This window comes from Thunnus maccoyii, chromosome 14, assembly GCF_910596095.1.
Source record: "Thunnus maccoyii chromosome 14, fThuMac1.1, whole genome shotgun sequence".
Classification (NCBI taxonomy): Eukaryota; Metazoa; Chordata; class Actinopteri; order Scombriformes; family Scombridae; genus Thunnus; species Thunnus maccoyii.
The window spans coordinates 20,218,042-20,230,001 of record NC_056546.1 but is presented as its reverse complement, the minus strand read 5'-3'; the positions used below and the strand labels follow the sequence as shown (position 1 = coordinate 20,230,001).

Here is an 11,960-nt window from a genome sequence, read left to right as displayed (position 1 = left end):
TATATATATATATATATATATATATATATATATGGCCTGTATATAAATGAATAAATAAATACACATACATTTACATATTTAAAGTCTCATTTAATTTGTGACAATGGTGAAAATTAAGCATTTAATTATTTATTTATTCATTTATTTAAGCATTTTATTGTATAATTATATATTTATTCATATATTTAAGCATTTAATTATATAATTATTTATGTATTCATATGGCCCTCAAAATCCTCTTTACAGCCTGATCCTCTGCCTTATCATGTTGGTCCACGTTTGTTGGGAAAGAGTTTGGCTATTGCCCAACTCTTTTTTTTTTTTTTTTTTTTTGACTAACAAAGTCCAAGAGATACCCTTTAAAATGCTTCACAGGTTTTATCCCACAAATCATCATTTGCAGAAACTCAAGAAAGACATTGATGTAAGTGGTACCTTTTGTGGGGAGCTCAGAGAAACTTAAAGTAAATTGTCATGATTTATTGCTGATCAAATCAACCCTCACTTTACATTACTTTGGAAAAATGTATTGTTTTGATTCACTGAATATGACACATATCTCTGTTCTCAGTTCTATTTGATAAATTTTTCACTATTTTGACCAACTTTTATGTTCACAAATCCAAATTCTTAAGCATAAAGCCAAACTAAAATGTATTATTCACATTACACAATACATTTCTTCAATATCTGGATGTACAATGAAAAAATCTGTTAAAATGTATATCCACTGTAAGCCTTACAAGGTATTTATTTAACAACTTTATTTTTTATTACAACCTTTAGTCCCACTAGCATGTATGTGATTGTAGACTCAAGTTGTATACACAAGGTACTGTAAACGTGTTGTATACTTATTTCAATAAAGCTGTTTATTTAAAAAAGTAAAATAAAATAAAATAAAAATAGGGCCAGTCCAAGCTATTACATCAGCTGCAGCACCACCCTGCAAGGGAAAAATAATGAATAAGCATGATAAAACCATCAAAACTGAAGCTCTCCTTATTGGCACTCCACATCAGGTTCAGTCATTCCCCCATACCTCATCTCACCTTTGGCATCCAGGACAATCCCCCTTTCCTCCTCAGTCACTGATCTGGGTGTTTGGTTTGACCCTCACCTGACTTTTGATGACTGCATAAGATATCTGTGCAAAACCTCTTTCTACCATCTCAAAAACATCTCTAAACTCTGCCCCTCTCTAACCTTTTAAATACAAAATGAATCTGAAATTTGAAAAAAAAAAAAAAGAAAATATGTGGTTATATGTTTGCATAAATAAAAAAGTAAAAGCAACTGCAGAGGATTACAATAGCATTGCTTGGACAGAAGAGGGCACTGTGTCAGCACCTTTTACTTTAATTTAGCTTCAGGCCTGCTCAAAGCATAACTAACAAAATACATGTTTCACGTTGTATGTGCTATAAAGTTTTCAATGCTGGTACTGCTTTTTCATATTTTGTCAGCTAAACTTATACTAGTGGGTGACATGAAATCACATGTACATTAAAGGTGCTGCTGATCCCTGTGAAGTAAGAAGTAGGAAAAGTAAATATGCATATTTAATGGTATAGTATAATGATATGTAAGCAATTGGTTGGGAAATATTTTTCTTTAATTCCAAGCAATACTTTCTAGTTTAAACACATAAACAGCATAAAGTATTAAGAACAAAGCCAAGGCTGCAGAGTCTTAGCAACAATCCTATTTCAAATGCATTCTTTGCCTTTAAAAATGAAAAATGAAATGAAAATAGTTGATAAAAAAGTAACTTGTGCAAATGACCATTTTAAGCACAAAAGCTTGGAAAATGTAGTCATGGTGTAAATGAATTCAGTGTCTCATTTGCAATGGTAGGACAGTATGTGCAGACTTGACTTGCCATTTTACTTTGTAGCAGCTACATTTCCAGTCCAGCATCTAAAATTAATTTAAAAAAGAGAAAAAATAAAGTGGAAACATGACACATAAATAACACTGAAAATATAGCATATGTGATGGGGGTAAATGATTTCCCAAACATAAAAATCTAAATGATGAGCAAAAGGAGGAAAACTCATAATGTATCAGACATGCTTGTTGATAGTTAAAAGAAAGAAAGGACTAAATATATGCCTTCATCAGGGTCACTACCCCTTGTTTGTCATCAGGGAGGTAGCTGTGATGAAGGAAAGATGGTTAAAGAAGTTTGATGTAGTGGAGAAAAATTGTGCAATGTGCTTTAAATTGTGATGGAAGGAAGGAAACCTCATCAGAGGTTCTTTTTCTTTTAGAGATAATATTCCTTGTGGCACTCACATGAAAACAAATTATTTGACAAACCCAGATTCAGGTAAAGAATTTCATATCAGTATGGATGGATCACAGTTTATCACCTCTGTGTATAAAGTGAATGTCGATGGTGGGGCAGCCCTTTATATTTACATTCACATTTCGTGTTTTTGATGATTCTCAGGGTTTAGTGTGATGAACCATGAAACTAAACCAAACTATACAGGAAAGTCTTTGAGCAAGTCAATGTGAACTGAATGTAAACATGTTAAACTGTAACTCTGGAACTTTGTTTATTATGACATCAGCAGGCATTTGCATACTGAAGCATCTGTTCAGGCAGAATGAGTTCATTTCACACCTTTCAACAGGTTATGAAAAGACCAAACTCCTCATCAGTGACAGAGAGCAACATTCAACAAGATGACTTCAAAAAATAATCCATCGGCCCTGGACCCCAGGGAGTTGTGCGGGCAGCTGAGCAACTGCCAGATAGAGAATGAGGCTCTGGGAGTACAGGTCGAGGTGCTGAGGGCTCACCTCCAAAGTGCAGAGCAACACATTGCCTGTCAGGAGAACAAGGCTACTGAGCTGTCCACCAGACTGGAGACAGAGACCAAAGAAAATAAGTTGCTGTTGAAACAGGTGGAGCATTTAACCAGCAAGCTCAAGGATGAGAGGGCCGAGAGACTGATGCTCACTGATCAGCTTCAGACAGAGAGAGACACCCATCAGGAAGAACTTGAGGCACAGATGAGGTCTCATGCTGACAGGGTGAGAGAGGACCAGGTGAAATGTGAAATGATGGACCTGAAAAAAAGACTTCAGGAACAGACTTCCATCAATGTTAAGCTTGCCACTCAGCTCCAGGCTGAGAGAGAGGTAAGCCAGGCCCTCCAGGCAGAAAGTGCCAAGCTCAAAGAAGAGCTGAAGGAACAGGAGGACAAAGCCCTCGTCGCATTACAGGCCATTAAGATGCTGGTAGAGGAGGAAACCACTGGTGAGAAGGTTCCAGGGAAGAAAAAGAAGAGATCAGTGTGGAAAAGAATCTGCCACTCCCTCGGTTTGAGGAGGAAAAGGAATGAGAGACAGGAGGAGTCCACTTCCACCAACTGAGACTTCTAAACTACATACAAAATCACCAAATGATGATACCAACCAAATACTTTCAATAAAACAAGCTCATATTACGAACATGTGCTTTTGCTAAATTGTGATGGCTTAAAACCACCGGAATAAAATGTTGTCATGTTGGTGGCAAACTAGACTCTGTGTGGATGTTAATGCCTTTAGGCAACAATTCAGCCACTGTCAATTAGTAGAATGATTTACCAGCTTGATGTTGCTGAACTCGGCAAACGGTTCTATACCATAACAAGCAGATGATCTCAGGCGCAGCTGCTATTCTTGTCTAAATGTTAGTACAGTATAAATCAAAGTTATACTGAATAACCTACAGGATGCTAAAACATTATTTTGGATTCAGGAAAATCTAAATCCTCAGAATTATGGTAGAATATAATTGAATCATGTTCTAGCTCCCCCCAAAGGCACATGAGCACCTTTTGATTTCAAACAGTTAAACCTATAAATAGAGATACTTAGTGTGTATGTGTTTGTGTGTGTGTGTGTGTGTGTGTGTGTGTGTGTGTGTGTGTGTGTGTGTGTGTGCTACTGCCAACACATGTCAACTTTGTCACTTGATCCCATAATGAAGCCTCATTGATTTACAAATATTGTACCAGAGAGGTTTTTGCGCACAGTAGGATCGAGGTCCATGTAGAACAAACACATAAGAGTCTAAATGTATAAACGATCAAAGCTTTATCTTTAGCTGTGGTGGAGTCCCTGGACTCCAATCTTAGTATTCATTTTATATCAGTGAATATCTACAAATAGAAAGTCTGTATGTTTTCTCTTTATCTGCCTCATAATGTCCTCGGGTAATGTAATGAAAACTGAAACAGACAGAAAAATTGATAGAAAAGATCACACTGTGGGCGTGAGGCATGGTTTAAATATGTGGCATTTTCCATCCTTTGGGATCTGGCCATGCGCAAATATCTGCAATAAACATTTCTGAGTCAGACTTCTGCTGTCTGGTGGAGAAAGAATACATGATGTGCCATTTTGGGCTCCAAGCCATTAAATTGAAAACTAAAACGAAGACTGTGATTTGCATTTTTTCACCATTATGGCTCGAACACTTACAACTCAGCAGGACTTTTGATCTATGATAGGTGCCTGGAACAGTGGATATGAACGATGGGTGGTTAACGGCAGAGTGATGGAGCTCCCCTATACCATGCAGCAGTTAATGCCTCAGCCTGAGGCATACAGTGGAGAGGATATTTAGTCAAAACAGAGGAGTAGGCTGCTTCATGTCTGCTATTGCATTTTGTTTTGGACTGCTGCTAAACAGTAACTTAGTTTCATAATACATACGGAAAGTTCCAAAGTTGCTTGAGGCAAAACTAAAATATTACACTTGAAATGGAAATACTATAATACTATGGATGTTGGACAAATGGACAAATCAAACACTGGCTCTAGAGAGGGCCTATAGAGGGTTTCGTGGCCACTGAAGGTTCTTCTACACGCTTGGAGGTGGAGGGTATTCATTTGGTTGCAATCTGCAACCTCACCGCTAGATGCCACTTAATCTTACACATTGGTATTTCAAACAGTTTACGAATTTGCACTCAAAGACTTTTAACAGTGCAGGAGGACTGTGAAAAGCTGTTATGTGCTGAAATGCAGGGGTATATATGAGTCCAAACTCTGCCTCATGCAATATCTCCTGAAATTTCAACTTTACTCATGTATCTCTGGAGGGAGCCCCCTGAGAGAAAGGGACAAACTCATTAAATATTAATACATTTCATCCCTGGCTTGATGTTGCTTTTCATGGCTCTCTCACCTCCTTCCTTTTCAAAATCCTTTCCACAATGCAGATCGGATCCTGGTTGCAAGTCTTTTTCCTGCCTGAGGGATGGTCACTCTGCAATGTTTAATGTCTCCTCATTGCCATTTGTCCTTCCTTTAAACTGTGTGAAGAAGTAGAACTTTATAGTAAACCACTGCCTTCCTCTATAAAGAGTGTCAAGCAGGCAATAAAGGGCTTACTAGAGGTAAAATCCCTACCACAATCTGAAATACTCCAGGAGTATCCCTCCTTCCAAAAGCCAACCGACTTGTTGAAACGGTCCTTAAAAACAGCCTTGTAGAGGGTTTCATGAGGATCTTATTGTTTTTTTCAGAATAAGGGCAAAAACTGGAATATTTCATTCATCTAAACATAGTCATTGAAATAATATCATATAGACATAAAACCAAAACAATGAGCTGAAGGATGCTAAAAAGCTCTGTACAGCTGTGGGGAACTACAGAGTAACTTCAAGGAACCTTGTTCACATTACACGTATTCATTTAATCAATTTTTAACATAAAAATATTGTTTAGAGCAGCTTTAAAGCACCATCTTCCCTATGTGATGGCAACATGTTGGTCTGTGTGAGATCACCTCACAACTGGGAATTCTCAGCTCTTTAAAATACTATAGAAAGCAGAAGACCTGACAACATATCCTGTGAGTCTTGACCATCGGCACACTGTCAAAGTCTCATGGGAGCTGTAGCTGTCGAATGCTAACAAATTAATCATGCTTTCACTGGACAGCAGCAGAGGGACCAGTGCTGAGCGGAGTCTGCTCTGGTTCTTGAGTGGTTTAGCCAACCTCGCTAGCACTCAGCAACACAGCTGAGAGTATCACAGCATACAGAAACATGGTTAAGAAACAGGGCGCGCATTGCTGTCTATTTCTGTCACACTTAAGCTGACAGGTAATTTTGAGACAAACTTTGTAAAACTTTGTGGCCAATGCTGTTATCCTGCATAATGATGCACTGTGGGAAAAGAGAAAACACTGATGCGTCAACTGACAACATGACATTTGATTTAGAGGCTCCTCCGCTGATGATTCAAATCACATCAGTCAAACCATCACCAGTAAATGATTGAGCATGGCAGTGGGTGATGCATGTCAGACATATAATTTCCATCTTTTCATTTTGCACTGCAGTTCATTAAGTTGTGCAATAAATCCTCTAAATGACAACCAATTTGCCCCTCTTCCCACACTTTGCTTGCTGTGTGTTTATGCAAAATGAAAGAGTTTAAAAAACCACGAAGTAGATAAAGCTGCTTTAAGTACAAAATGCTTAAGAGCCGCTGGTTATTTTTTTATTTTTGCACCAAGTTTGAAGTTGGTTATTCCCTTCTTTGCAGTTGGACAAAATGTAGTCAGTCTGGTGCTGACTCTGACCAACTCTTGCCCCTTTCCCATCTCCCATGGTGTCATCATCTGGTAGTTTTGTGCCCATGCCTCCTGTCACAGTGAGCCATGCCAGTTTGGAGAGCCTGTTTCAAAAGCAGTTTCTAGGCACGCTTTTGTCACTGGCATACAAAAAAATGTTTGCACAGTTAAGAGCACAGCTCTTAACAGGACATCAACTCTTATGTCCTGTCCAAAACAGGGGTAGCATGTAGCTTTTTAATTAGCATTTGGTCTGCGGTGAGCTGACTGAAGAGTAATGCATTAGTGACAGTGTGCTGAGGCCAAATGCCAATGACAGCACTAAAAAGTAACAGTCTTAATTGTCCCAGGAGGAAATTTGTTTTCATTGTCTGCAGCGGCACATGAAAATATACAGATACATGCAATACACACAAAATACACAACAACACATGCTGTATACATTAATGCCAAATCATATATTCCCAGATATATTTATACATATATACATATAAGCTACACATGCATACAGATTTATAAATGTATACACTTGTATTTTAGGTCCTGTATCTGCAAGCAGAGAGTAGATTGAGGAGGTGATCAGTTTCAACTGCTATAGTCATTCTGTGACTTGTAATTTCTTCTTAAACTACTATATTTTTGAATGTTGCTGCGTGTTGTCACTGTGGTTTAATGTGAGGGGATCCACCAGATGGTGCTACCCCTCCATTTCCACTCACCCACCTTAGATACTCAGCACAAGAAAAGGCTTTGTGCAACATGTCAGGAAAGGAGAAACCGAGTGAGAGAGAATGCAGCTCTGTCTTTCTTATTGGATATGCCTTATCTGGAACAGGCCATGATACAGTAAGTAATTGTGCCCTAAAGGCCTTGTAAAAAAAAAAAAGCATTATTAGTATTAGTAAGTATTAAGCTCTGCATAACAGACACATTACCCTACTTTCACAAAGTGGACAGCTGTACGTGTAGAAAGAAAAAGAACAAGAACAACCCCCCCCTCCAAAAAACCCCAAAAAAACAGATAGTTAACTTGACAGCTGTGTCTGAGCTCCCACCCACATAGCTGAGTAATTGATCAGTCTTAGGGTCTTAGTCTCATAATCAATACATGTGGTATACTTGGGATGTGAGGAAACTATACATTTGAAAGAAATGAGTGCCGACATTAAGAGTAAGTCATGGTTTTGCATCTTTGTCCATTTTAAGAGATCTCCCATGGAATCTTTTTTTGATTTTATTAATTATGTTAATAGTTACAAAAAAACCTACCCTCACCTTGCAACCTCTTACATCTCTATGTAATAACTTGGTACAAGACTGTTTTCTCAGCAGACATTTTGACTTGTCATACAAGGAAATCACAGCTGTAACTGATGACATTAATGATGGCTCCTTTCCATTCAGGTGAGCCAATAAACCATGCCAGTGAGGCAGATTGCACTATAAGCCTTTTTCACAGCAGACATTTTGACTTGTCACAGTAGGAAAAGCACAGGTGTAACTAATAACATTAACGATGGCTCTGTTCCATTCAAGTGCCCCAGCAAGTCATGACAGTGTGACAGTGAGTTGACATGCACATTACCAAGACCTTGAAACTGGAACAGCAAAATGGAATTCAGCCATCATTCATTTTATTATTTACATGTGTTTTTTCCCACTGAGACATGTCAAAATGTCTTCTGTGAAAAGGAGCTCTGTAACCGGAACACCTAAAATAAATCCAGCCATTAATAATGTTATTAATTAAACTTTTATTTGACAAGTGAAAATGTCTACTGTGAGAAAAGTGTATGTCGGTTTAATTTTCATTTATTAGCTTGGTAAAAGTCTCATTGAGATTAGCGATGTCATCATGTTCCCAGATCTCAGCCATTAATTTGGTTTACTACAACTTTAACCATGAACACAATCTCTCCCCAGCCTTAACCAAGTAGCAAGTTATCTAGATTTAACTACTGTATACCTTAACCAACAAGTGTGACAAAATCCCAAAATTCTTCTATAAGTCTGTTAGTGTGGCTCCAGCTATTTCTTAAAACTGACCATTCAATAAATGGCACATGCTTCAATAAGACTCTGCAGTCCATATTCTTTGTTTTAACTATTTTACTGAAAATTGAAAATAAAGTGTAAAATAACATGAGAAACATTTTGAGCACGTTCAAAGACTGAACTTTGTTCTAAGTAGTAATCAATCAGAAGAGGTCTTTGTGAAGTTAAATAATACAGAATCAATTAATTACAAATTTTCCTCTATTGTATGATTGACTTGTTTTGAAAAAGTCATCTACATTTGTAAGCACCTTCTGTGTAAACAAACGAATTGCAGTTACATAAATGTATGGTTGAAGTAAGGCTGGTATAGGCCTTTTTCCTAGAAGACATTTTGACATGTCATAGATGATAAATTTAATGCACATAGTTAAGGTTAATGGTAAGTGAATTCCATTTAGCTGCTTCAGTTTCAGGGTCCTGGTATTGTATATGTTGGCTCACTGTCAAACTGTTATGCCTTATTGGGACGCTTAAACAGAACAGAGCTGTCGTTAATGTTATTAGTAACACCTGCGCCTTTCTTAATATGGCAAGTCAAAATGTCTGCCTGTTGGCACTTTTCAGGATGAGGATCTTTAACTCATTTACTACTGCAAATCAGTAAAAGAGGTCAGTGCTTTATATATATGTACAGTTGTGGAAATTAATTTATTCCTATGTGAAAAGTGACTGCACCACCTTAAATCACAATGTAATTTTCATGCAGCACTGTTTATTAGTAAATAGTGAGAAAATTATACAGTATGTGTGAATGTCTCACTCTGTCTGTGCATTATGGCTCTTTCCCACATATTTTTCACCCTGTAAGTAACATCAAAGAAGTGTTAGAGAACAGGCATCTTTATAACTAGCCAAAGAAACATAGGTTTTCGTGGGAGTACACTTGGTTCACTCTTTCAACAAGTAATTTTCAGTAGGAACTGTTTCAGTGGTTTACTATCATCAAGATACATCAGTATTTTCTGGATAAAGGGGAACATGTGAATGAGTCTAAGGATAGTCCAAATGCAATGCACACATTATGCCAAACAACAGTGCAAATGCATCAGCCAACCTGGAGAGACCACTCACAGCAATTTCATCTTCGACTACAACAGAGAGGCTCTCAGGGCTGAAGTGGACCACACCAGTAGTGTTGTCAGAAACCACAGTGAGGAGAGCAACAGGATTGTCAGCCATATCTGGCTGGCCTTCCCACTGCAAAATACAAACAATACAATTATGAAGATAGTTCCAGAAGCAAGGTTGCAAGTCATACACTGTCTGCTTATCTTTGCTCCCCACACACTTAAAGTTTAGGCTTGTATTTTTTCTGTCTTGATACAACACTCGCATGCCAATATGTATGTTGAGAATTACTGGTGGCTGTAATCATTCTTCCTGTCCATACTGGCTGTGTAACCTGCAATATCAACAGCATACAGCATCGCGTTCTAACTACACTGTGGCTGCCAGTGATCCGCTGCCATTCTAACCAGTGTGTTTGTGTCCACCGGGTACATGAGATGCGCCTGCTTTGCTATCTTTATGTGCGGGGTCTCCCCAGATTGGAGGACAAACTTCACAGTCCTTGTTCTGTGTAAAACATACATTCTAAAGTTGAGGAGAAACGCTAAATAGTTATTTTAGTGGAGCTCTCAGCTCAGCAACACGAGCCTAAAGAGCAAAATGGATGTGAAGCTGAACGTGTTTGCCTGCAACAACTGAAAAACTGGAATCCCTCACCTATGAAAAAGTTTCAAGTTAAAGGCCAGCAGCCACTTCAGATGAGGCAACCAGTGTCACAGTCTGCTCCTCAATCCCTCTCTACAGCCACACTCTCATCTCCAGCTCTCTGCATTACTTCTCCCTGTCCATGTTTGTTCTTCCTGCTCCCCAGACCTGCCATTCTCAGGGTGTCCAATAGATGCCCTCGGACTTTCCCTCCTTTACCTATCTGCACACTTGTTTCCACTCAATAATTGTCTGCACCTGCTGCCTATTCCATCATTAGCTCCTCAGTTCATGTACCAGTCTCAGACATTCTTTCTCTGTCAGTTTGTCTAAGTTCCTCCCATGTTAATTTGTTACCTGATTGTATACTTATGTTCCAGCCAAGCTGATTCTGATCTTGTCTATTTCTGTATCTGTTGCTGCCCTTCCAGTGGTTTTGACTTTGGACTGTTTTGACCTGCCTGCCTGCTATTTTCCCTTTGGACTTGTTTGCATGTTTTGGACTACCTCTCCATTGAGTACCTGTAAACCTGTTTTGTTGATTTTGAGCTTTAAGACTCCTCATTCAACCTATCTGCTTGTTAGGTCTGCATTGGGGTTCTCCAGAGTCTCCGTTGCCTAGCACCACTACTGACACCCAGCCTGCTTCCAAGCTGTCAGCCTCCTTTGCTGATGCCCAGCCTGTTCCTGTGCCTCTGTTGCAGCAGTCTTTAGTGCCCATGCTGCAGCCGTCCGTCGTTCTAGAGCTGCAGCTGTCTCCTGTTCCTGCTGATCACAGCTGTCTCCTGTTACTGCTGGACTGCAGCTGTTCCCTGTTCCTGCTAAGTTGCAGCAACCCCCTGTTCTTGCTGATCTGCAGTGATCCCCTGTTCCTGCTGAGCTGCAGCAGTCCCCTGTTCCTGCTGAGTTGCAGCAGCCCCCTTTCCTGCTGAGCTGCAGCAATCTCCTGTTCCTGCTGAGCAACAGCAATCCCCTATTCCTGCTGTGCTGCAGCAGTCCCCAGTTCCATAGCTGCAGCAGTTCCCTGTTCCTGAGCTGTAGCAGACCCCTGTTCGCAAGCTGCTGCATTCACCAGTTCCTGAGCCGCAGCAGTCCCCAGTTCATGTGCTGCAATAGTCTCCTGTGGTTGTGCTTCAGCAGCCTCCTCTTTCCCTGGCTCCACTGGCTCACCTACCTGTCTCCCAGCTGCCAGGCTCCATTCCTGCACTACACCTGCCAGACTCCGGTCCTGTACTCCAGCCACTGTGCTGGCAGAACCCTTCAGTACATGGCTAATAAAATTAAACATTCAAGCCCCAACACTATATTAGCATACATTATGCTGAGATTTCTTTCAAGCTCAAGGAACCTCCGCGCTCACATTCCAGTTGAGCCTAAGGGTAAAGATAAATAACAACAGATATAAGTTAACTTAAAATATATCTAAAGGACTTACCATCCAAACATACAGTATGTTCAGTAGTAACATAGTTCAATATTTACTGGTTCAGTCAAGCTATTTATATCCAAAACCAAACTATTTAGCTGTATTTTTCCTGGTTTAAAAAAAACTAGTAGTTCTAGGATTATTTTATTTGAAAAGTTTTTAGAGGCTGTGAAAAAG

At 39.3% G+C, this 11,960-nt stretch overlaps 1 protein-coding gene and 1 long non-coding RNA gene across 4 annotated transcripts; one reads left to right on the top strand and one right to left on the bottom strand.

The window, feature by feature from the left end:
• The first annotated feature begins 394 nt into the window (after positions 1 to 394).
• LOC121912105 (interactor of constitutive active ROPs 4-like) lies at positions 395 to 3,533 on the top strand. 2 transcript variants are annotated; one of them, XM_042434188.1, is made up of 2 exons: positions 395 to 424; positions 2,643 to 3,533. In XM_042434188.1, exon 2 carries the CDS (start codon positions 2,695 to 2,697, stop codon positions 3,385 to 3,387), a length of 693 nt encoding a protein of 230 aa, XP_042290122.1. In that variant the 5' UTR covers positions 395 to 424; positions 2,643 to 2,694; the 3' UTR covers positions 3,388 to 3,533. The 2 variants fall into 2 exon arrangements, with proteins under 2 accessions (XP_042290122.1, XP_042290123.1); XM_042434189.1 differs by lacking the exon at positions 395 to 424 and adding an exon at positions 2,272 to 2,332.
• A 5,737-nt stretch (positions 3,534 to 9,270) lies between these two features.
• LOC121911977 lies at positions 9,271 to 10,535 on the bottom strand. Of its 2 annotated transcripts, XR_006099989.1 has the most exons (3): positions 10,370 to 10,535; positions 9,716 to 9,841; positions 9,271 to 9,445 (listed from the first exon to the last, which is right to left on the bottom strand). It is a non-coding gene; the product is annotated as an uncharacterized LOC121911977 (long non-coding RNA). The 2 variants fall into 2 exon arrangements; XR_006099988.1 differs by lacking the exon at positions 9,271 to 9,445 and having other exon boundaries at positions 9,563 to 9,841.
• Between the last annotated feature and the right edge of the window lie 1,425 nt (positions 10,536 to 11,960).